Below are 22608 nucleotides of genomic sequence, written 5' to 3'. Positions count from 1 at the left end.
ACAAAAGCACACAGAAGTTGATTTGCATGAGCGGGCCAACACACAACTAATTAACGTGTCTAAAATACATAGGAGGTTAATGGTTTAAAAGCACATCAACTCTAATAGAAACCATTCGATCAATTCAACAAAAGAATTCTTGATTCCTGCCTTGTAGCACTGATCGTGTCACGGAAGCCAAATGTACATTGTACCTTGATATAACCAGACATAGAACGACTTTTCTGGAAAATAAACTATTTACGCGCCGTTAATTAGTTAATTAGCATTAACAATAATTTGTTATCTGTAAGCCACTGTTTTAATTAGTATCCAAATATAGTCAGAACAGCGTTGCAATGATAAACATTGTTGTTAGCAGATAGATAATAACTACATTATATTGGACAAGCGATAATAAGTGATATATATAGACACGTGCAATAAGGTTACAATTAGTATCAGAGGTCAGGGTCACTGACATGTCGCACCTGTTGTACGACACCGCCCCCTACCGGTAGCCCTGCAGGTCTCAGTATCGTGATACCTATCTCGTGCGAGACACGCGTCCCCCAGCTGGAGTGGGGGATTGCAGGGGATAGGGTTGGATCGGGAGGTGGTAAAGAAACAAAGATATGTTACTGATAGAATCTCTACCCGATTCGTTACACCTTTGGATTGTCTTTCCCCGAGATAGGGTATCCGATAAGTTGTCGATGTCCAAACTCCTCCTGGGACGTCTTTGTGTAGACTGGCCTGCATTTCCTTACGTCACTGATGACTTTTAAACCGATAGTATTCTGGCAGTTGGTCTTTAAATTGGCAAGGATACAGCGCTCACACAACAAAGTGCTCAATCAAATATATACAAAAATAAACATAAACGATGCTTTATCTCGTTTTTTTTCATCTCGAAGTTTTATTGTACCATAATACATTTAGAGACACCAAATACCGCAAGTTATTTGAATCACTATTAATTGTTGTTCAACAACTACTATCAATATTGTTTGTTCTGCTGTCAATATCACTCCTGTTTGTTTTAGTGTTTACATGTTAATTTACATCATTCACCCCTGAAGACACATTTGGACTCTTCTGATTTAAAGTCAGGAATAATTCATTACGAATTATCAGGTGTGAATGAGATAAACAAATGCAGATAAAAGTATAGATAATTTTACATAACCTTCGCGAGTTATATAGGATCTAAAATTAGATCTGATGCCAATCACGAATTATCCTATTTCTACAAAATTATAGGTAAATCTAGGTATATTACACTCAGGTACCTGCATCTAAGATTAAAACTGCCATAGCAAAATTGATTGCAAATATTTTATTTTCTTTAAAAAAAAGATAATGTATTAATCCATTCGCTGTATCTAGAACTCCGGCCATAAAGGATTGTTTATAACGCATTTAGAATAAGGGAATAGCACTATAACAATACTGTTGTCTATTTGAGTAAAGCTGTCAACATTTCCAACGTAACTGAGTTTAGTAAGAAGTTCTTTCTATTTATTTCAGCCGTTGCTGTGATAAGAAGAGTTGTGGAAACAGAAATGAAACTCCATCAGACCCAGTCATAATAGACAGGTAAGCACTCTACTCAACATCTTATAATTGGTGAAAGCTCGTAGTTACAGCATAGTAGCGGTCAGAGGTGTTTACTACGATTGCATTTTAAATTGCTCAGAACACAAGCGTTTGCCTAAAAAGTCAAAATAATTCAAAGGATAACAAAATTTGATAATGCAAATAAAAAGCACAAATGAATAAATAGATAGATAGTTTAAAAGAAAATACATAGAATATTATGTTAATTGTTAGTTTTTCTGACACCCATTTATATCATATGGTTGGCAATATTAGTCTTACAAAACATATGTCATACCGAATACAGCGTCGAGATGACCTGATAAAGATAGAAATAATTGTAAACAGAAATAATCGGCATTTACAAGTCCATGAGTACTAAAATATTTTGTGTCATTATTTTCACTTGTCTTCAAAACAGGAGAAAAAAAGATGATTTTTTTTTTGGTTTATTGTGGGAATCAATAGATTCCCCTATACACAAACATTAAACTGCATAGGTGTGTGGGGTAAACAGTGAGATGATGGTGTGATATGTATTGGTATGTAAAGTACAGATCGATATGGTCAGAGCTTCTACCAGCAGGGACAGACTCGCCGTGTGATGGTGGACATATACTTTTATTCTCGGATAAAAATGGCTAAAGCGTAGTAATGGAACCGGACCATTATGCTGGTTTTACTAGAACTGTTAGAGTTATTGATCTCATTCCTGTCCGACTGACTCAACATTACTATATCATCTACAAAAATACATGATAAAAAACTCAACAGAATGGAAATGTGCTGTAACCAGCCAGGGGAAAATATGTTAATTTGTATAATGTATTCTGGGTATATAGTATTTCTATGAATTATTGAATATGATAAAAATCGTTAGCTTATTACAGTTTAGAAATGCACATCTATCCATCCATTCATCCATTTTTCCGTCCATCTAATTATTCATTCATCCATTCTTATCATTACAAAATCACTTGATCATTCATATATCATTGTGCATTTATTGTATTTTTCTGATGTCGGTATTTAAACTCACACGTATATGTAATAAACAATTACAACAAATTTAAATGAAACTTCAACAGCCTTGAAATATGCCAGTGCCTTCTGTACCGGTTCGCGCACTGGTGTTTGCAAATTTAGCTCGTGCAGTCAACGCTTTTCCGGAATTAGGAAACTGCTTGTTTTGGACGTTAGAGATCGGTGTGTCATTTCGCACCAGCAAATGGCGATGATTATATGCTAAGGTTTAATTAGACCAATTGATAATTATACGTCTGTTGTGACTTTTTAACCTTTGCACGTGCGTGAAGGTCCTCAATTTGCCTAAAAGGTTATTTATAGTGCAACATCCCTCTGTCTCCCTGAAGCCCACAGCACGAGACTTTGTAATTTGGTGACATTCGTACATCCCGTGCCATGTTTAATCCCGCCCTTATTGTTAGAATTAATTGATATTCTCTCGATTTTCTTTAACGATTTTATTTATAGATACCATACGAAAAATCGAGTTTAAGGCTAAAATTATCTAGAACTACCTATTAAAATATGACATGAACATCTTTTTGCATTTTTTTCTCATCCCCCTTATATTTATGTAACCTTACAGTATCTATAAGAAAAACAATGAAATATCATAATTTCAATTTAATAGCATATCCGGTCCATTATACTTCTCAATATAAAACACATACCATAAGAATAGTACCCGGTTTATTAATATCCTTAACACCACTGAAGATATCCGTTATTCCCACCCTGTCCTAACAGCCTACCCGGTTGACAGCTGGTACTGGTCTTTAGCCATTGTGACCCCCTACATCCTCTGTGTCGGTCTGGTCCTAATGTATCGATGCTTGCATATTAGTCTTACACGCTTAATTAAAGTGAACAGGGCGAGTCCGGGTCGTTAGGGTGACTGATGTTGTCCTGTCTATATCCTTGTAATAGCCAGCTAACCCCTGAAAGGCAAAATAACGGAATAATTAGCTGGGTTCCTAACGGAAAGCACGCTGATTAATTAGTATTTCCGCTTTTTTTCATGTAAAGTGGAAAATCAATAAATCCCATATTATTTTATTCTCTGATAGAAATTTGTTTGTTATATTGTGTATGTCGATCGCTACAAGGTCTGTTTCATTTCACAGAGTAGGCTAACGATATTGTGGCAATATAATGTCTAGGAATTTAATTTATTTATTGGATATTCCAATTTAGTTATTTATCTATTTGATCATTTTCTTAATTTTTTGAAATATCAAGCGATAAAACAAATAATTATGAATACTTATTTAGAACATTTTTCCTTAGTAAATATTTGTGATTTTTATATTTCTAATGTCATTATTAAAGGTTTCTATTTTACCCGTGTGCTTTTAAGTATGTATGATATAAGGATTCAGGAATAAAAAGAAGAATTTACGATTATAGCTAAAAAAAATCGCGTTATGTTCATTGTTTTCGTGTCCTCGGGTCATACATTAAGTGTGGGTTATACTTTAATGATCCTGTTATATCTATGTTTATCACGCGTATGTATACGATATAATCAGGCCAGTATCACATCTCTGTATCATGTTAATTATATCGTCGTAGACCTCTGTGTCATGAATATAAGATCATTATGGTCATCATCGTTATCAAGAGGTCTTATCGCAGACCAGCTGGATTAGACAAGTGGAAATTATTGCGAAATTCTTGTCGCACTTTCTTATCGGGTTCATTACGCTTGACGTATGCTATAGTGAAAATCTACAGGCGCATTCGAAATAAATAGTTAAAATCGTGCCTTGGGCGAGGTATACATAATCTAAATTTCAAATACATTCTGCAATGAAAGAAATTGGTTTTTTTTTATGTGATCACTTTTTTTAACGTTATGAGACAAATAGCACTCAGATGGAATACACCAGCATTCATTTTGTATATATCATCGTTCAAATTTATAAAGGAACTCGTTATTTTTTATACCATCGTTAACATTTGTAAATGAGTCCTTTATTGTTTATATCAACGTCAACATTAATAATGAATCCGTTATTTTCTATAACAACGTTAACATTATCAATAAGTCCGTTGTTTTTTATATAAACGTTAACATATATAAGGAGTCCGTTTTTAGTACTATAGCACTAACGATCAGATAACTGTATTATCTTGTATTTGTTGATAAACAGAATGGATAAACATCTACGGGTGACGAGAGGGCAGGCTAAGAAGGATATCATTGTTGTATTATCATCCGTTTTCATCATGATTTAACGCCACTATAGTCATTTTAGCACAAGATAAAAATCGAAATATTTCACAAAACAGTAAAACTAATGCTATTATTTCAATATTTATCTTGGAATCCATCACCGTGTACCGACATTATAATTTCTGTCACCTCATTCTGTACGTAGCTTTTAGCTGATTCCATCTCGACCTCTTGTACTCACTAACACACGAGATCGAATCTGAAACATCACGGCCATACCTCAGACAAAAGGAAGCTGTATTCCCCTGAAAAAACTGCTTTGAGTAAGCAACAAGCTTGAGTCAGTCTGATGTAATGAGTCTATTAGTAAATTGTCAAAGCATTCACGCTGTCACAGAGCACGGGGTGGCATGGCAACGATTTCGCTTTATCTTTAGGTTTATTTTAATCCTTTATTAATGGCTGCTGGAGAGAGCGTCGTCACATACCGTTCTCGAAACTCTGTAAATGTATAGCATTATCTTACGTTTATCCAACAGTCATTCTCATTCAATTTCACCGTGCAGTAAGATAGCGATGAAGAATGATAGTTTTGATGACAGATCGAAACATTAAAAATATTGTTAACTCAGTGTGCTTTATTTCTCAATGTGTTTCGTTGACGTTCTAGTTACTGAGTTAATCTCGTTAAATGTCTAAGGCCGAACAAAATGACATTAGTTATAAAATACACGGACACATTACATAAAAATGACAAAATACGAGGGTCAAATGAGTTCTTGATATAACTTTACCAATAACGTTGAATTATAATTTGATGTGTGACTTTTACTACACGAGGAAATGTAATTACATTATCTATCCTGCGGGTTGATGTTAATGTAGTATCAGTAGATCATGGTGGTTTAGGTACACAAACATAAGTTATAAATCTTTTTTTGATATTGTATTATTTATTTCTTATCGACATTGACATATTTGAAAAATAAATAAGATATCTCGTAGTATGACGGGGTTTCTAAGCCAATGTAATTATTCATTAGAACGTATTTTTACATTGTACATTATATATGAATAATGTACATTGTATTTTATTCATAATTTAATTATTATATTCTGTTTTAGTCAAAAGATTTGTGATATCAGTCCTCACCCCTTTGGAATTCATTTGACTAGACAATTTACAAAACTGCATTTTAAAATTACCATCTTAGTGAAATAGGTATAAAGCACGGAAATCAATTTCATGATATATTTATGACAATATTGTTATATATTTTTTAATCAAAATGTCTTTACATGTTGTATACCTTTATAGGCAGAGTTTGCAATAATACAAAACCAATGAAAAAATTAAATAAATGTTATACTATATTAAATGGCCTCATACAAATTATACAAATGTACAAATTACATGATGATCTTTTAAAATATAATCATAGAAATATTATATATAAAATAAGATATCCCAAAATATCCAAATAACATACTAGTATGCAATTTGGCATGGTAAACAATTCAAGTTCCTGGAAAATATTCACTATTTTAAACTGTGTATACATTGAATAAAAACAAATATGCATAAAAATACATAATGTACAAAAAATTATGGCGCATTCCAGCATCACCTTAAATGTCCCGTCCGGTGCAACATGTACACTATGAAACACATGTTCCTGATACCGATTGTGTAATAGATCAGATTTCATCAAACAAACCATGGATTTGTAATCGACCTTCGATTTTTGTCATGTTGTAACTATGTAACATAAAATCGATACTGTTTGGAATAAACCACACAATTAAACTGCCTTGTTACTGGGTGAATGTGTCTCGGTCCTTACGTATGTCATTAGGTCGATATCGTCATACAACAACCTCGTTTATACAGAACTTACTTACACAAAGGTCACTTAGGCAATCCGACTAGTGATCATAAACTGTTTGATAAAATCCACAATTTTCATCGGTATTTATTATAGCCGAATCAATTAATTCTTTAATTTATTTGATACCTTGGCTAGTTCCAATTTTTATTCGCATATTTAATATGTTAAAATATTTATTTAAACCATAAATTAAATATAACATGTTTATATAAAAATTTTCCTTCCTTATATGTTGGTGTTGCATTCAATCAGTGGTTGCAGAACGTGCAATTAAAATACTAAACGAAATATAATTCATCGAATATATAAATTATCAATATTTACATTATATAATTACTGTACATCCATATAAAATATTAGAACGAACCAGCAAAATAATATATAACTGTTTCAATCATATGTTCTGAATATAATTATGGATGTTTATAATATATGCAGAAGTCGGTGTCTACAGAGCTGAGTTCACAACGTAGGGTTGTCGTTACAACTAGTTGTTACGCGTTTACTTGATTGTCGCTTGTGGTTTCTCTCTTTTGATTTCAAAAACAAATTTCTAACTTTAAGCCATTTGCTGTTGATTGGAAACACTAATTAACGCAGATAAAATCTCACTCATTCATCACACTAGCCGAAAAAATAATGAAATTAGTTCCTCATAAACTTGACAAAAGCCTATTGTTCTTTAGAAGACGTGGGTCTATAAATAAAGCGTACTCAAGAGAGTCGGCAGGCGAGTAGGGCTATAACCCTCCGAGTTTGTAATTATTGTTTTTATTTTCGAATGATTGGAGCTACAACAGTGAGACAAAACCGATTGATCAAAGGCTTTCTTCAGCTCCGGCATCACGAGATCAGCCCAGCTCCCAGTGGGTCGTTAGGGCAGCGTTACTGACAACACAGATCGTATATATCTCCGGTAAAGGTGGGGTCTCGCTTCATACCTAGTTGTACGAACGACAGAAAATTAAATGGTCTTCACTTTGTTTCAATCCTTATGGGAGAAAATAATTCCACTTAAAACGCGAGAGTTTGTCACGCAACAATGAAAATAAGAGTTCTACTGGGAATAGGGATGTTTCGGAAACCCTTCAGTAATCCAGGCTCTCGAGGGACTATTGATAGTCGCCCGATAGACGATATCTGGATACAGAGTTAATTGAAAGAAACGACTCTATTTGAAAACTACACGTTTCAACTCCCAAAAGTCGAGTCTGTCGCAGGGATAATCACCCAGTGCCGTAAATTATTTCTGATTATGATAGGTTGAGTGGGAGCGTTGGGATTAGGTGTAAACAAACAGGTGTGTATTTATGTAGAGAGATACGGGTATAACCACAAAACGCTTGTGGTTATGTCAACTGTAAATGGCAGGTATCTCATTAAATGGAATGCGCCAAACAGGTGTAGTACAACTGTAAATATAAATAGAAAACGAAGGGGCATGGCAACAATAGAGCTTCCTCGGGAGGGGAAGTCATGGGTTAGAGACTTTAGGGGATGGTATGGTCAGAAAGATAGGGAGCATCGTGGAAGAGATAAAGTCCTGAAATATGCACATGGAATGGTAAATAGTGGCTAAGGGGGTATTATAGGGGATGGGGGAAATAGAATTAGGAAGGAAGGGAAATGCTTGTTATATTGTAAGGTAGTGATGAATTAATCGGGACTCGGACAGGGAAATGACAGAATATAGGAATCGGGGGGGGGGGGGGGGGGGGGGGGTTCGCCATGATGGAATTATGGACGGATGCGAAAAACTTTAAATTTTCACTTAATTCAGTAGCACACCTCGGTAAACTGTTTTAATTATACGGTATTAGGCAGCTAATAGTAATTTCGATTTCGATTTATTATTGAATATATTTTTATACATTGTATCTTTCATAATATATCCATGAATATGATATGGCAGTACAGTTGTACATATTACACATACGGGGAACAGTCATTCCGTTGTGAATTATATACTGTAAATTATCTGCTGTAATTTCGACACAACAAGTGTCTGATTATGTGTACCGGAAGTGTCAATATTCTTAGTGTTTATCATCCTGTATTTTTATCCCCCTCTCACCAAATCTTTTTCGATGTGTATTCTGTATACAACCCGTTGTTGTGTCCTTTGTTTGTACCATTCGTGATACCGACTACTATGTTTCATAGACCTGAAAATTAAATACATTATTAATGAAGATATTGGCAACTGTATTCCTCGTGGCCAGCGTAGCATTGACGCTCCGGGTAGGGAGCAGGGCTTGCATTGTGTTACAGCTAGTCCTGGTTTAGACACACTAATGTTGGTATTGAGTTTCCGAAGGCGTGTTTCGCCCAGGTGATTTTAATGGCCTCTTAACTCTGATCACAATAATGATACAAGCTATGTTCAGTTTGTCAACACAATTAATATTTCATCACTAAATGACGTGACTGTCATCCATGGCCGACTTTTGCAGCGAACAAATTGTCTTTTCAATTTAGAGGATGAGTCTTTTCAATTCAATTCTCCATTGTCACTATGGTAACTATGTGTAATACATGTTCAGGAAAGCTGTAGGCAGTTTTGAAATAAAAATAATTTCAATAACAGCAGTAGAATACAGCAACTATAGCATAAGTTTCAACAATAACAACAATATCAACAGCAACAATTCTATTAATAGTACCGTTCTATTTAGTTGTAAGCATGCTCAGGTATAAAGGTACAAATTTCAATGAATTATTTAATCAGACAGAGGAAATAATTCTATTAGATTGAATAGGTATTGTTTTATAGACAAAAAGTGTGACTACATCATGAATTTATAATGATAAGGATGCCCCATAGGTATTAAAATAGAATCAGATACATGCCTCCTCTTTTATACATTATTACTCACGTCAACAAACTTAGAGACACTTACAATGTTTCTTCTTTTAAAAAACGCAAGAAATTAATTATTTGTCTACTTTTTGGCGTGGCGGTTTGGTGAATTGTGCATACTCGACTTGATAATCTCCGTATAGATACAACTAATACACATTTCTCTCAAATATAGTTTAATACATTAGGGACCTTTTCGTCACGCTTGACTGACAACTGCTTCATATCTGATCCCGTTAATGCCGATGCGCACCATAGAAATCCAATACGAATAGGAATTATGACTTTAATAAACAATGTCATTCAGTGCTGGTCCGACCGTGGTCCCTTTATATTCCAGGGATGTGAATCAAGTTTAATTTGAATTAACGCTGAATCTTTCATATTATCGAGAGCGATATAGAGCTATGTCTATCCTGTTCCTGGTGGCATCACCTATGCTCTAGTAGGTATACTTGTCCGGTATTCCCGGGGGTACCACCTGTTCTTTCCTCAACAGTCTTGTAATTTTGTTAATGAATCACATATTTGAGGGAGGGTATAGGCTAAGCTGTGGCAATGTATAAAGGTGGAATCGACCCATTGTAAATGACAGCTGTCCATCGTCAGTGTTCAACAATACCTGTATTTACGGCGAGCATTAACCTGGAAAAATAAACAAAATATTTTTATTGAAACATATGATTGTGAAACGTACTTATAGAATTCATAGAGGCAACCTGTTATTCAAAGCTATTAATTCTGGATAAACAAACAATTGACATCAATAATTAATTTTCTTTCTTGCAATTCTTGGTTTTTTTTTCTTCTATATTTTGGTCAAAATAGCCAGGGGTCGGGAATGCATAAACCAATGGTTCTTTTTTACTGATTTTTTTAATGTAATCTAAGTGTTATAAGATATACAAAATGTACGTATTTTGATAAAAAAGAGTATTGTGCAATGTTTTAGAAGATTTAGTCTACACACAAATCAATATAAATGCACTTATTTTGATATCATTAATAATAAATTATTATGAGCTTTATTCTAGGAATGAATTTTGAAAAGATAGCGAGTATAGATGTAGATGCATAAAGGCGGCGATGTAAAAATCATGCACACAGTATTGAAAAGGAGGAAAGTGATGAATCATGGAAAAAATCAACGGAGAGGCAAAATGTACGTTTGTCCATTCGAGTCTTCATAGTACGTAATAAAACTGTAAGACTGAATATTTCATGTGAGTTATCACTCGAGAGTATAGCCATGTCTAGTCGGTATGACCCGGGACAGTCGCACCAAACATGGCCATCTCAATCATCACTCGTGCGATGAAAAATTATATTAAATCTTACCAGTCGGAGATAAAATTGTCTTTGTATATACATCAGTGTAGTTTTTCTCTATCTATTAAGGCATGAAAGGGCTCTAAATATTCGCTGGTACATATAAAAAGGCACGAATAATCGGCCGCGTACACCTTTCTGTTGACCCTAATCTAATAACGGACTGTCGGAATTTGGCGATCACATATCCTGAAAACTGGCCTTTCATGCATTTTTAATATTGTGATTGGTTTTTATTTACTCTCGAAACTCGTAAAGCTTCATCGTGCGACGTTTTTGCAGGCCAGATTTATGTGTCTGAGGGGGACTAAGTATGTTATTGTAGGGAATTTGGCCGAATGGTTGACAGTTATGAAGTTTTGTTGGTTTTTCCCCTATTTCGCTAATCGTTATTGTTTGTGCCCTTACTCGTAGACTGGTAAAAGAGAAAAGTCAAATTTGTTTTTCTAACATATGTATTTCTACGTTGGAAATATTTCATTACAAGAATACGGAGGTACGACTCGCAGTTAGATGGAGGTGGAGACCCATTCCTACTGGCATTGTATCTCTTTTACTGGGAACAGAGAACCATTGATACGATTGTAAAACTCCCTCGATCTGATCTCCGCATTAGAACATGTATGAAGAGTAATGACCATATCTTTAATGGCAATCGGCTAACTCGATTTACAGTAAACTATATTCCTCTGCTCTCATCAACAGTACAAGGGCGATCTCGGCATCACTGAGTAAATTAAATCTAGGCAAATCTTTATCTCGGAAATGTCTTTGGCTCAGAAATATTGAAATAAAACGAGACATTATTTAAACAGCAGGCACTGTTTTTATATATTCAATGTGGATGTGTGATATTTGTGTATTTTCGGCTTTGATTTTAGACATTACGTTTATCTAGAATTCAAATATGTGGTGTTGTTACCAGCACCCAGACCCGATAAGGACACATACAGCTCGGCTCAGTAGAGTCATTTGACGGTAATTCTATCAACTGTTTCCCGTTTGTGCTGTGTCTAATGCCACTTTCCTGTTTCACTTGTATCAACAGATAATTATATTGTCCAGTTTAACTCAGAAATGATAGCGGGTAATTCCTCTGTCACCAGTGTCGTTCCTGGTCATGGTCGTCCTACGGAGCCCTAACTCCAGCGCTGGCTTTATATGACAAGTAGTGTGCTAAAGGAAATTCTATAATAAATTGGGTTCTAAGACATATTAGGCAGTTTTGTTGGAAGACCAGGCTACTAGTGATGTGAATAATGACTCTTCATTCTTCTTGGATGCTCTTCACAATAGGGCTGATGAGGTCTTGCCAAGCTCAAGTGGCTCTTGGTCTAAGCAGAAAAAGCGGCGCTACTGGCAAGGGATGCGATATGCTGGTTTCTGGTCTATTAAAGTCTCCCGTTCCATAATACACTTTATTCTGCTATAGTTATAAGTTGTTCCCGTCATATAAATATATTAGCAAAATATTGATTTTTTCCCAAAAATAGTGGTGTTTTGTTTGAAATGGTTTATCTTGTTTAATTCCAATGCTAACTAAAGATTTCAACAGCTGTCAAGTGATTGCTGAATTGTTCATTGATTTCTAATTTTTAAAAAATGATTGACTGATATCTACATACGTAAAACTACCTATTCTGTGATCGCGCATTATTGATATCTGTATACGTTATTAACTTAAATTTTGTTTTCTGTGACTATAAATTTATCATTTAGATATTAATAGGTAAATTAGATGGATGTAAATTCTGTGTCATCCTCGGTTTGAATTTAGTTTACTGGAGATGCTCATTTTACAGCTGAATATAAAATAATTATTAAGAAAAATTGTTGGTGTGGTGAGTCGATATAGTAATACAGTTAAGGAATATTTAACAAACATTTGCAAAAAATAATACAAATTAATCGAACAAACAAAATTTGTTTGTTATTTTTCGCCAATAAAATACAAACATTTCATATACTTTGTATCAGGGTGTATTTAGTATTCTAACTGAATGGGGTTTAATGCGTTTTGAACGAGAGAAAAAAACCGACAGTGTGAGTTTTTCATCTTTGTCAGTTAAGAATTAGTACGGTGGATAGGGTCAGGCTGGTGGAAGCGTGGTAAAGTGATGATAGCACGGTGTCACGCCCAGGCATAAAACTTAGCGTTTTATATAGAGGGAGACATAACCAGAATTACGGTGACATAAACTGACTGCGAGAGCAAGACTCAGACTAAAACAAAACATCGATCGATATAGCGATACGGATATTAAAACACTGGCTTTCCTGAACGACATTCTTCTTTTGTCTCTGGCCATTGTGTAATTACCGTTTGTTTGATGGCGTCCAGTGATCCTCTCATCAACAAACGTTTGTAGGAACAGGTTAATATCACCTTATGGTTCACTTGTTTGTCTATGTTTTCCCATTCTTGTTGCATAATAATTTGCCCTCACTTTTATTCAAATGTTTATTTTTTTCTTTCTGTGTCAATTTATCACATCCCTTAATCAAGTTTGACTTGTTTTGTAAGAGCATAAATCTGCCATTTGTTTTTGTTTTATATCTATAATGCGGTTGATGATATAATCGATTGGTGCGCGTTATAAGATGATCACTTAAACAAACGCTATCAGCTATAATACATTACCACGAGGCCACCTATTATATTCAAATTGCCTTATTTTGTTGTTCTTCCAAATTTCCTTTTACGATAGGCCAATAAGAAGTATACAGCTTATGCATATGAAATCGGCCATTGTTAGGAGGGTCAAGAATTGGTTTCCCTTGTGGACTGTTTCTATCCCTGTGGAACCATTCGGGATAGGACCTTTAGTCGTAGCGGTTACTAAATGGATAGGCACAAATTATTTATATATTTCATCATCTTTTATTCATACGGAGAGAAAAAATCGATTGGATGCTAGGAAAAGTGGACGACTATCATTGGATGGCTTGTATCACGACACTACGTTAGCAGGTGACGCTAGAATAGCTCCGTAGCAAACTCCTACAAAATTCATATCTTGACTCTGTCAATTCAAAAGCTCATCTGTTTTAACCGTTAGACGATGAATTACGAATGTTTATATAATTTGGTATTATAGTTGTAGGGTATTAAAAAAACAACATCGCGTGTGAGGTAAGTTTATATATAGGAACTATCGTTATTTTCTTTGGAACTGAGGGTACCTGGAATAATGAATAAAAGTGTAATAGTTTAAATTGATGACAGAAAACAATTAAAGCAAAAAATATCGATACCAATACCATGTAATGTCACAGATAGATAAATTGATATAAGATACATAAATGTATTTGTATATGAATTTAAGTTAAATATCTTGTGAACCGTTCCGGTGGTTTATGTGGTATACAGTGTAAATATTATCGAATTATTCTTAATATTACGGACTATTTATGATAGAATGATCTACACAATGTATGTATTTTTCCCAGTAAATTATTGACGATTATTAAAATCGCTTAATTTACCTCACTTTCCGGCGGAATTACTGTAAAAGAATAATTTTTCGTGACGTGGAAATTTGTTTAGCTTACTTTGCTTTAATTCACGCGCGAAAATTTTTACATGTGAACAATTTCAATTTATATATATAAAACAAATCAAAAATATTTTTTATTTGTTATTTTCATACAAGAAATTATAATTGTAAATATGACATTTTATAAGATAAAACATAAATATGATATGTATGAGATAAAACATAAATATGATATGTATGATTAATAAATCTTATTATAGACAGTTTATTTCCCATAAGTGTTTTTAATGTGTGGTTTAGATGCATTACGACCAGCGCTACATGCTTGTTTGTATCAGACCCACTGTAAATAGTCTGGTAGGCGATTGGTGATCAAGTTACTACCAGTAATAGCATGTCTTCAGGTACTCCGCGTCTCTGACGATTGAGCAGGTAATCACTGTTTGTCAGTGGACTCGAGAGTGTTGTAGGCCCGTTTTCCAAACAATTTGATGATGCTATTTTGGCTGTCTAACGCTTTCATGATCGTTATGTTGTGTTAAATGTCGAGTGTTTGCTACCCGACTGGGGTTATATCTACCCTCCAGGGAGAAATTTAACAAATACATAGCCTATCTCTCCTACACTAAGGCTTAGCAAGCTGGCCGTCGATTAGGCGAGGCTTAATTTCCCCCGTGAGCTCATCGTTAGCGCAACAATACGCATCTACAGAAAGGCACACACACTTCACCAAGTAATTCCAATTCTGGATTACCTTAACATGTAGTCCCAGTTGGAATGGAATTCGTGAATATTCATCAACCTGCTTTCCCATCTCGTTTAAGGGAAGAAGACTATTATCTTATTAGTTACAATATTTAACTTGCTTGGACGTTACGTCCCTTGTGGGGTGTACGTTTAGCTTTCGACGTCTGTGTCTTTCAACTGGCCAAGTAGGCGAAATTCAATTGACTGTGTATTGGAGAAATCTAGTGGTGGCTTTATGGTGTAAAGGACCATAAAGGATTCTAAACTGTCTAACTTTCTGCATATATTCGTTCTATTTCCAGCAGATGCACACTGATAGTAATGATAAATTCCGTTTAGAATTATTTTCAAAGGACTATTGTTTATTTTGTTTCATTTAAATATATCTATTTGATTCATTTTGTACAATTCGTTATTCAAACTTCGTTAGTAAAGTAAGTTGTCGAAAGACGAAAATAAAAGATGACTAATAAAAAAAACCTGACCACTAAAGTTAAAGTATTAATAGAAAACACATTTACCAAAAGTTAGTAGATATACGGTTTCCCTAAATGAAGATTTCCCTTCGTTTTTATCTTGAAAGATTGTAAAGCGAGTTGTTGTATATAAGCGGGAACATGTCAAAAATCAAAACCTATTGCGCTTATTCTGAAATATTCATGATTCAAATAGATATCGTTGAACTGCCAGCATTATAGTTACGTAACAATAGACTATAGGTAGACTCTATTACTAGGAAGACCTTAACCAGCTCTTTGATCCCGGAACCTAGTGTGACAAATGTCCTGTAATTGGGCAACCGTGTTTGTCTAGTACTATGTTAAAAATTTATACATTTGGCAGATAATTATAGCATCGATCTGGCGAAATGGACCACCTCAAAAGGAATAAGAAATGACTTGATAGTTCTGTTCTTCGGAAAAAAATCCCATTTAAACGGAAATGAAAGGAACAAGGTGGTTTTTTTTGTGTTCGTTTTTACATCCACACAAAAGGATAGAAGTTGATATGAATATTATATAACTAGTTTCGTCTTCACAAAAATTGAAAGCTGTGTCATTTCAGTAAATCTGGTCATGAATTATGAATACATAATTTTCTATTGCTGAAGTACCAAGAAATTAAACAATGCAATTAACAGTTAACGTAGCTGAAAAGTAACAAAAAAGAAACAATTAAATGTAATTTATGAAGAGACGAATTCATGAGATAGCGTGTTATTCTGCATCAAAAGATTCGATATGTCGTTAAAAGGGCGCTGGGTATGGATACAGCGTTAGGGAGAGTCGCCGGCCCGTCTACTACTCCAGCTGTTCGCTCCAACTATACAGAGAGGTACCCTAATTAAAAGGTTCATAAAATAACAATATCAGAAAAATTTATATAGCAAATGTTAGATCCTCTGGGGCAAACTTTGGGGATCAGCCTTACCACAGAGACCATCGATAGGGAGATCATAAGGCTGATGGTGCAGTGGTGGCTCCTTAGGGATCTAATTGGGGGGTCAACAATGGATTAGGTGTTACACGGGGACATATAGGGTCAGTATTTAGTCTGTTGTCTTGAAAATCCACAATGGGATCTATAGGGTCGGTATTTAGTGTTATTCTATAGTACTGGCTCCTTAGGGAACCATTAAGGTGGAATCAACAATGGGTTAGGTATAACACGGGGACATATAGGGCCGATATTTAGTCTGTTGATTTAGTGTTAGCTCCTTAGGGGTCCACTGTTGAAAATCCGTAATGGATCAGGTATTTCACAAGGACCTATAGGGCCGCTATTTAGTCTAATTGTATACAAACCGACTGAAGAGCACCAAGACTATATAACGGGATGATATATACTGATAACGGTACAATTGTACTGTCTGATTATATACAATATTCCTACATCACCAGATACGGGTTGTTTTAATATCAAACATGCCTATCTTAATAGATATGTAGAAAATGAAATGAGAAGCTTGTACTTTTGAACAATAAAAATAAAATGTATATAACTACTATCTCTGAATCTAATCATGTTAAATACTACTGTAAATAATTGTGCAGGAAAAATATGATTTGTTTTTGCTTATACAAAAGTTTCGTGAAAAGCAGATATGGTGGCTAATAGCCATTGACACTGATCACACGTGATTAGAAACACCGGATGTAGTTATGTTAGTATAAAATAAAAGTCTATTTGGGTTGCCTCAATTCCGGTACATAAAGTGACGGTCCATGATGGAACATAATTCAATACCCACTGATGGTCTTCCAAACGTGATATCCGTTTGCTACTTTAATATTTCTTAAAGAGTTTCCATAAGCCATTCGTATTTTATTTCGAAACAGGCTTTTAAGATATGTGTGACCAAGATACAGATTAAACAACTCAATGACCGGCTAATGATTGTCGGAATGACACTCAAACATTTAAAATACTATTACTTTCTGTAAAGTCCTTAAAAATCAATGAGAAATGTTTAATGTATAAGGTTTAAGTTCACACAATCCAAATTGATTTTTTCATTAAAAACGATCAACACTAAAAGTAACTGAAAGGGTAATGCAGGCAGAAAAAAACCACTTAATGATTTTTTTTCGACAATAGAAAAAAAGTGAAAATGGATATAAGAAGATAAATGAATGTTTCTATCCATTTTCCATCGATTTGGATTCCAAATTACATTTCAAAGTACTGTGATCGTGAACTAAGTGTGCTGTTGGTGAGCCTGGGTATTGACGGAGAAACGTCATGGCTGTATAGCCTGGGTATAACACTGGTGATACCAACGTGTCAAAGGTGTTTACACCTCTACTCTCTCGACCAAGTACCAGGACGGCGCGCGGATCCTGATGGCGACCGTTCTCCACTGGTCACCCTCATTCATCACTGCTATCATTCAGCTTACTAATGTGATTAAGGCTTCGATTAGGGTACTGATGTCATGCCGGTTCTAGTGCCAATTGCCAGCTTTTTTCACCACCAGATCGCATTTTATAGTGCATTTTCCACGGGCTGCAGATGGGCTCCCAAGAACATACGATCAGACTAAGACATGATTGAAATCGTAATGACAATCATTTTTCACTGGGAAAGTTTTCCTCGCTTCTATTTGTAGGAAAAACAATAGGTTGTAGATAGCGATAATAGGAGAAGATCGTCCCCTTGAGACGGACAATTTATTTGGTATAAAGGAATTGAATTCTGCAGGTATTAAATTTTCCGCTTGTGCTGTTAAAAGACGTATGACTTTAGTATTAGAAGAGACGTATGTTTTAGGAGATGGGGACAAAGGCTTGCGTTGACAATACAAAACATTATACCATAACGAGGGTTATGCGTTTTGCTATCAAGGACAAATCTAATCTGCTTCCTAGTGTGTGGCATGGCATTAGAGGTCTGTCATATACAAAACATTCCAGGGGTTGAAAATCACGTCCCCTGGGTCCATGGCGATGTTTAATGCGGGAACGGTATCCTTTATTGTACTATTCGCCTGATTATTTGTATAAAATGCCAGAACAGGCGAAAATTAAAAAAAAAAAAATAGAATGAATAAAATAAAGTAACGCTTGGAATGCTTTCAGAGTGCAAATATTATTTTTCACAATTTGTAATTGAACAGTAAACCTAAATTAAGTCAAGATGAGTATCTATATTTGACCTTATCTACTATTGTCTGGTGATCTATTGTTTTATGATATTCGGATATTTCGGCCTGACATCATTAACATATTAACTGTATCTAGTATTTAGCCATCAAATTATAATAAACATCAATATGATAACGCATAACGAAGATTAATTTCTGACTCGCATAACTGTTAACTACTCAATCATTTAACTTATTTACCGAGACAATATGTTACAGTGTTTTGTTTAAACGGTATTACCGCGCAGTGTGTGAGTTTGAACAGTACAACGGTAAAGTTCTGAGCAGTGCTATCGAGCAGTTGGATTTTGTCAATTGTCCTTTCTGGAGACGATAAATCCGATGATAGAGAACATGAAAATAACTACGGAAGTTGGACTTGGTCTGAGCACGCGTTATAGACGACTTATTACACCGTTACCAAGGGAATAATCTCGACGACCAAAACATTAGATATAAACCTAACCTGAACTATAAGTCGTAGTCGTCTGTCTAGGCAAATTGTGCGGGGAACTGGAGGAATTCTGGAGTTAGGAGCGGTCGCTAATCGGGATACAGATAAGCCATTCTTTCCGGATATAGATGATAATATCTGCACGCGACTTTAGCGCATTGTACCAATAAATTACATGCTATCATATCATTAAGTCATCGTTTTCCTGGCCTCCGATCCCGAGGTCACCTCTTTCGGTTGCTCTAGATACTACTACGTAAGACAGTGTATTCATGTCCAATGAACAGTTCCATTGAAGTATGTCTTCTCCTAAAAACGACACGTCTGCGATTTGTTGTACCTAAATAATCATTATATTAGCATATAATTTAAACTAGAAATTTACTTTATATCTTACACGTAGGATACTTTTTTTCAAAACATACCTTAAAATATAATTTTGATATTTATTATGGCACAACTGATTGGTTTTCATATCAATTTCAAACGTTATCCCCTTTATATAGAACACAGTATCGGTAGACAGCTTCTCCATTTGCTCTCATGACCTTCCATATTCTTCCTATACACTCCGAGCAGGGATAGTGATTAAGCTGAGTGAATTTGAATTAAGTGTACTCGTCTCTTGATCATTGGCGATACCAGAATGGATGACAAAGGCAAATACATGGTGGGCATCAAGAGCGTAAGGCTGTAACGCGATTACAGTATGGGAGGGGGAGCGACTGATCTGCTAGATCTTCGCCTCGTCGTCACGGACTCACATACCCTCCATTCTCTCGTTTATCCACTCGACTAATAGTCCATGTATTCTCTCCGTCATCGCCTGAGTGGTCAAGGGACCGTTAACAGCTGATCTAAGGATTACAAAATGTTATTTTCAGTTCATTATGAAAACACACAATCATTGGCTTATAGGTTTTCTTTGTTTCATTTAAATGAAAAAATACGAAAAAAATACAAAGTAAAAAAATATTTCATTTTTGTTTTGTTTTATATTCTGTAATACTGTACATATTTTGAAGATACAGTTTTTTTAAATTCATAAGGCAATTTTGTTTTCTAAATTTGATCTCGGTACATATATCGAATAAGTACATGAAACAAAGTAATGTTATTAGAAACTAACAATTAACTATATGAATCGTGAAAGTCTCCTGGGGTCTCATTTAAAAATGGATTTCAAGGATTCCATCAATCGTATCCCTTTGACAAATATTTTCCCTAATATAACGACAGTGCAAGGATACACGATAAATAATATATGTCAATTACCCGTTAATCAGCTAACAAACCTTAACCTTGGATTTGCCATATGTTTATTGATATAATGAATATTTCAAAACGTGCTGTGCTACCTTGATACGGCCTCCCTGTGGAGGTATATTAGCACTGTAAGATTTGTGTATTAAGTAAAAATGACGTTACTGTATGACATAATCGTGATGATTGACTTTTCCACTTGATGGTAGCTCCTATATGTAAGGGAGGACGCAGTTGACAAGCCACTGTCGGAGTCATACTTTATCACTCTACCAAGCAGTGTCTTGTTTTCATAGCAAGGCTAATTCTAGTGGAAAGAACAACCTGAAGAAGCGCTCACATTTGTAAGAATGAGCAACTTGCATCTCCTGAATGTGGCGTATGACTAATTAGGAACAAAATTCCCAAAGGCTTTGAAACGCGAAGAGGACAATTACCCGAGACATTCAGTATTCTCCTCCAACTCTGTGCGTGACATTGCTAGCCTCCCTGGGGAGTTCAAGCCATGATGTACGCTCGCATGGGGCAGAAAATCATTCCTAAACTAGCTGCCAATTTTGCTTTTCGTCAGCGTCTGATAAACGACAATATTTGAAACCAGGTTTGAAAGAAGTTATATGTAATGGAGGAAAAACGTCGTGTCGCAACCGATCATCGGATTGGCTAACAATGTCTTACGTTGGCACCAGGGTCTTATATAGAAACACCTCGACCTACGTGTTGGAGGAAAGACCTATCTGAATGACATTGACTGATATGGTGAAATTCAGACCAATGTGTAGAAGCATTGTATAGGGATTTATACCAATTTGTAGGTAGTTCACCAATAAAACAATGATAAGTAAGAATAAGCTATTAAAACGAGAAATTATATTGACCAAAAAATTATAAAGAAAAAATATGTTTTAAGGTTGCTAAAACAATTTCTTATTGTAGTTTGATCAGGGTATACTTATACACGCGTTCCCAGGGGTATATCTTTTCACTAATAAAGTAATGCCGTTTGACATAAAATTTCCAACGGTTTAACGTTCTTGATATGATCAGACGCTATGACAAGTCTATTACCGTGCGTCAGGCCTGTATATTCGTGCGCGTCACTATCAAACGTTTAGTTATTTCTATTTATTAAGGCACATACTCTCGATTGAAAAGAAATGAAAATATAGACACGTTAAAAGGTTTAAATTTGAATCCAACGAGATTCGTCTGGGGAATCCAACTGGAATTGAAAAAGAAAGTAATCGTGAAGATACTGTTACTTCGTAGGACAGTTTATTTTGTTACTATGATATAAAGTATCAAGAATTTGATCAGAGGAGTACTGCATTAAATTGCTTTAATGAAACAGTCCTATAGACATAAAACATACATATATTTCCTATAGATTCTTTCTGTTAATGATATTCATATCTTGAAAAATATTTAAAATAGTAGCAGTCACGCAGTAATTTTCATCTCATCAACTGTGTTTCATCAGACGAATGAACACATTTATTTCGATTTAAAACTCGACAAATCTACCATTACTAACGTCCCGAGAGAACTTGACAGGTGAGATAATGCATTGTTACATAAACTGATCTGTATTACTCTGACGCTTGGATAAAGAGAAGTTACAGATTAGCGAAAATTATATGTTTGTTTAGGTATTTCATCATCCACAGGCCATAACGCTGTTCCCTTAAGGGAGTTCCTTCATTCAATAGGCCTAATGGTAAATGAAAACATTTGTTCCCCGATTCCCCTTAACACCTCTCGTTGGCGGTAACCATGACGGATAGCTCTCGGAGGAAATAAATAGTCGACCGATTGTTGTGATGGTGGAAATAGTCCAAACAAACTCTCGGTTCTACACACTTGTTACCCCAGCTGCAAATGCCATCATTAGCAGTTAGCTACTTAATTTACTTATTTACCTAACGTCATTGGTAACCTACTCGCGAGGCTTGAGTCGGTGTCTCCCTACAAGTAGCCATTGTTTCTCTGCCATCAGCGACGTAATACGTGTCATCAGGTTCTCACCGATTTCGAGATTATCCGCGATTTTGGCATTTATGACCGTAACCGACACCACTGAAGTTGTTTGTGCTTGTGTGTCAAACATTTAATTTCTGTTTTTATAAGAGATGCTAGGGTAAATGAT

The 22608-nt window shown here is 35.2% G+C and overlaps 1 protein-coding gene across 6 annotated transcripts in view; it reads left to right on the top strand.

Moving 5' to 3' along the window:
* The window catches only part of LOC138334873 (transcription factor COE3-like), a 55952-nt gene that overhangs the window by 9450 nt on the left and 23894 nt on the right, over window positions 1–22608 (top strand). For all 6 annotated transcript variants that reach the window (XM_069283687.1, XM_069283685.1, XM_069283688.1 and 3 more), the window contains exon 6: window positions 1510–1578. In XM_069283687.1, coding sequence (XP_069139788.1) covers window positions 1510–1578 — 69 coding nt within the window. The remainder of the gene's footprint in view (window positions 1–1509; window positions 1579–22608) is intronic.

This window comes from Argopecten irradians, chromosome 11 (genome assembly GCF_041381155.1).
Source record: "Argopecten irradians isolate NY chromosome 11, Ai_NY, whole genome shotgun sequence".
Taxonomy (NCBI): domain Eukaryota; kingdom Metazoa; phylum Mollusca; class Bivalvia; order Pectinida; family Pectinidae; genus Argopecten; species Argopecten irradians.
This window is presented reverse-complemented; position numbering and strand designations above follow the sequence as displayed.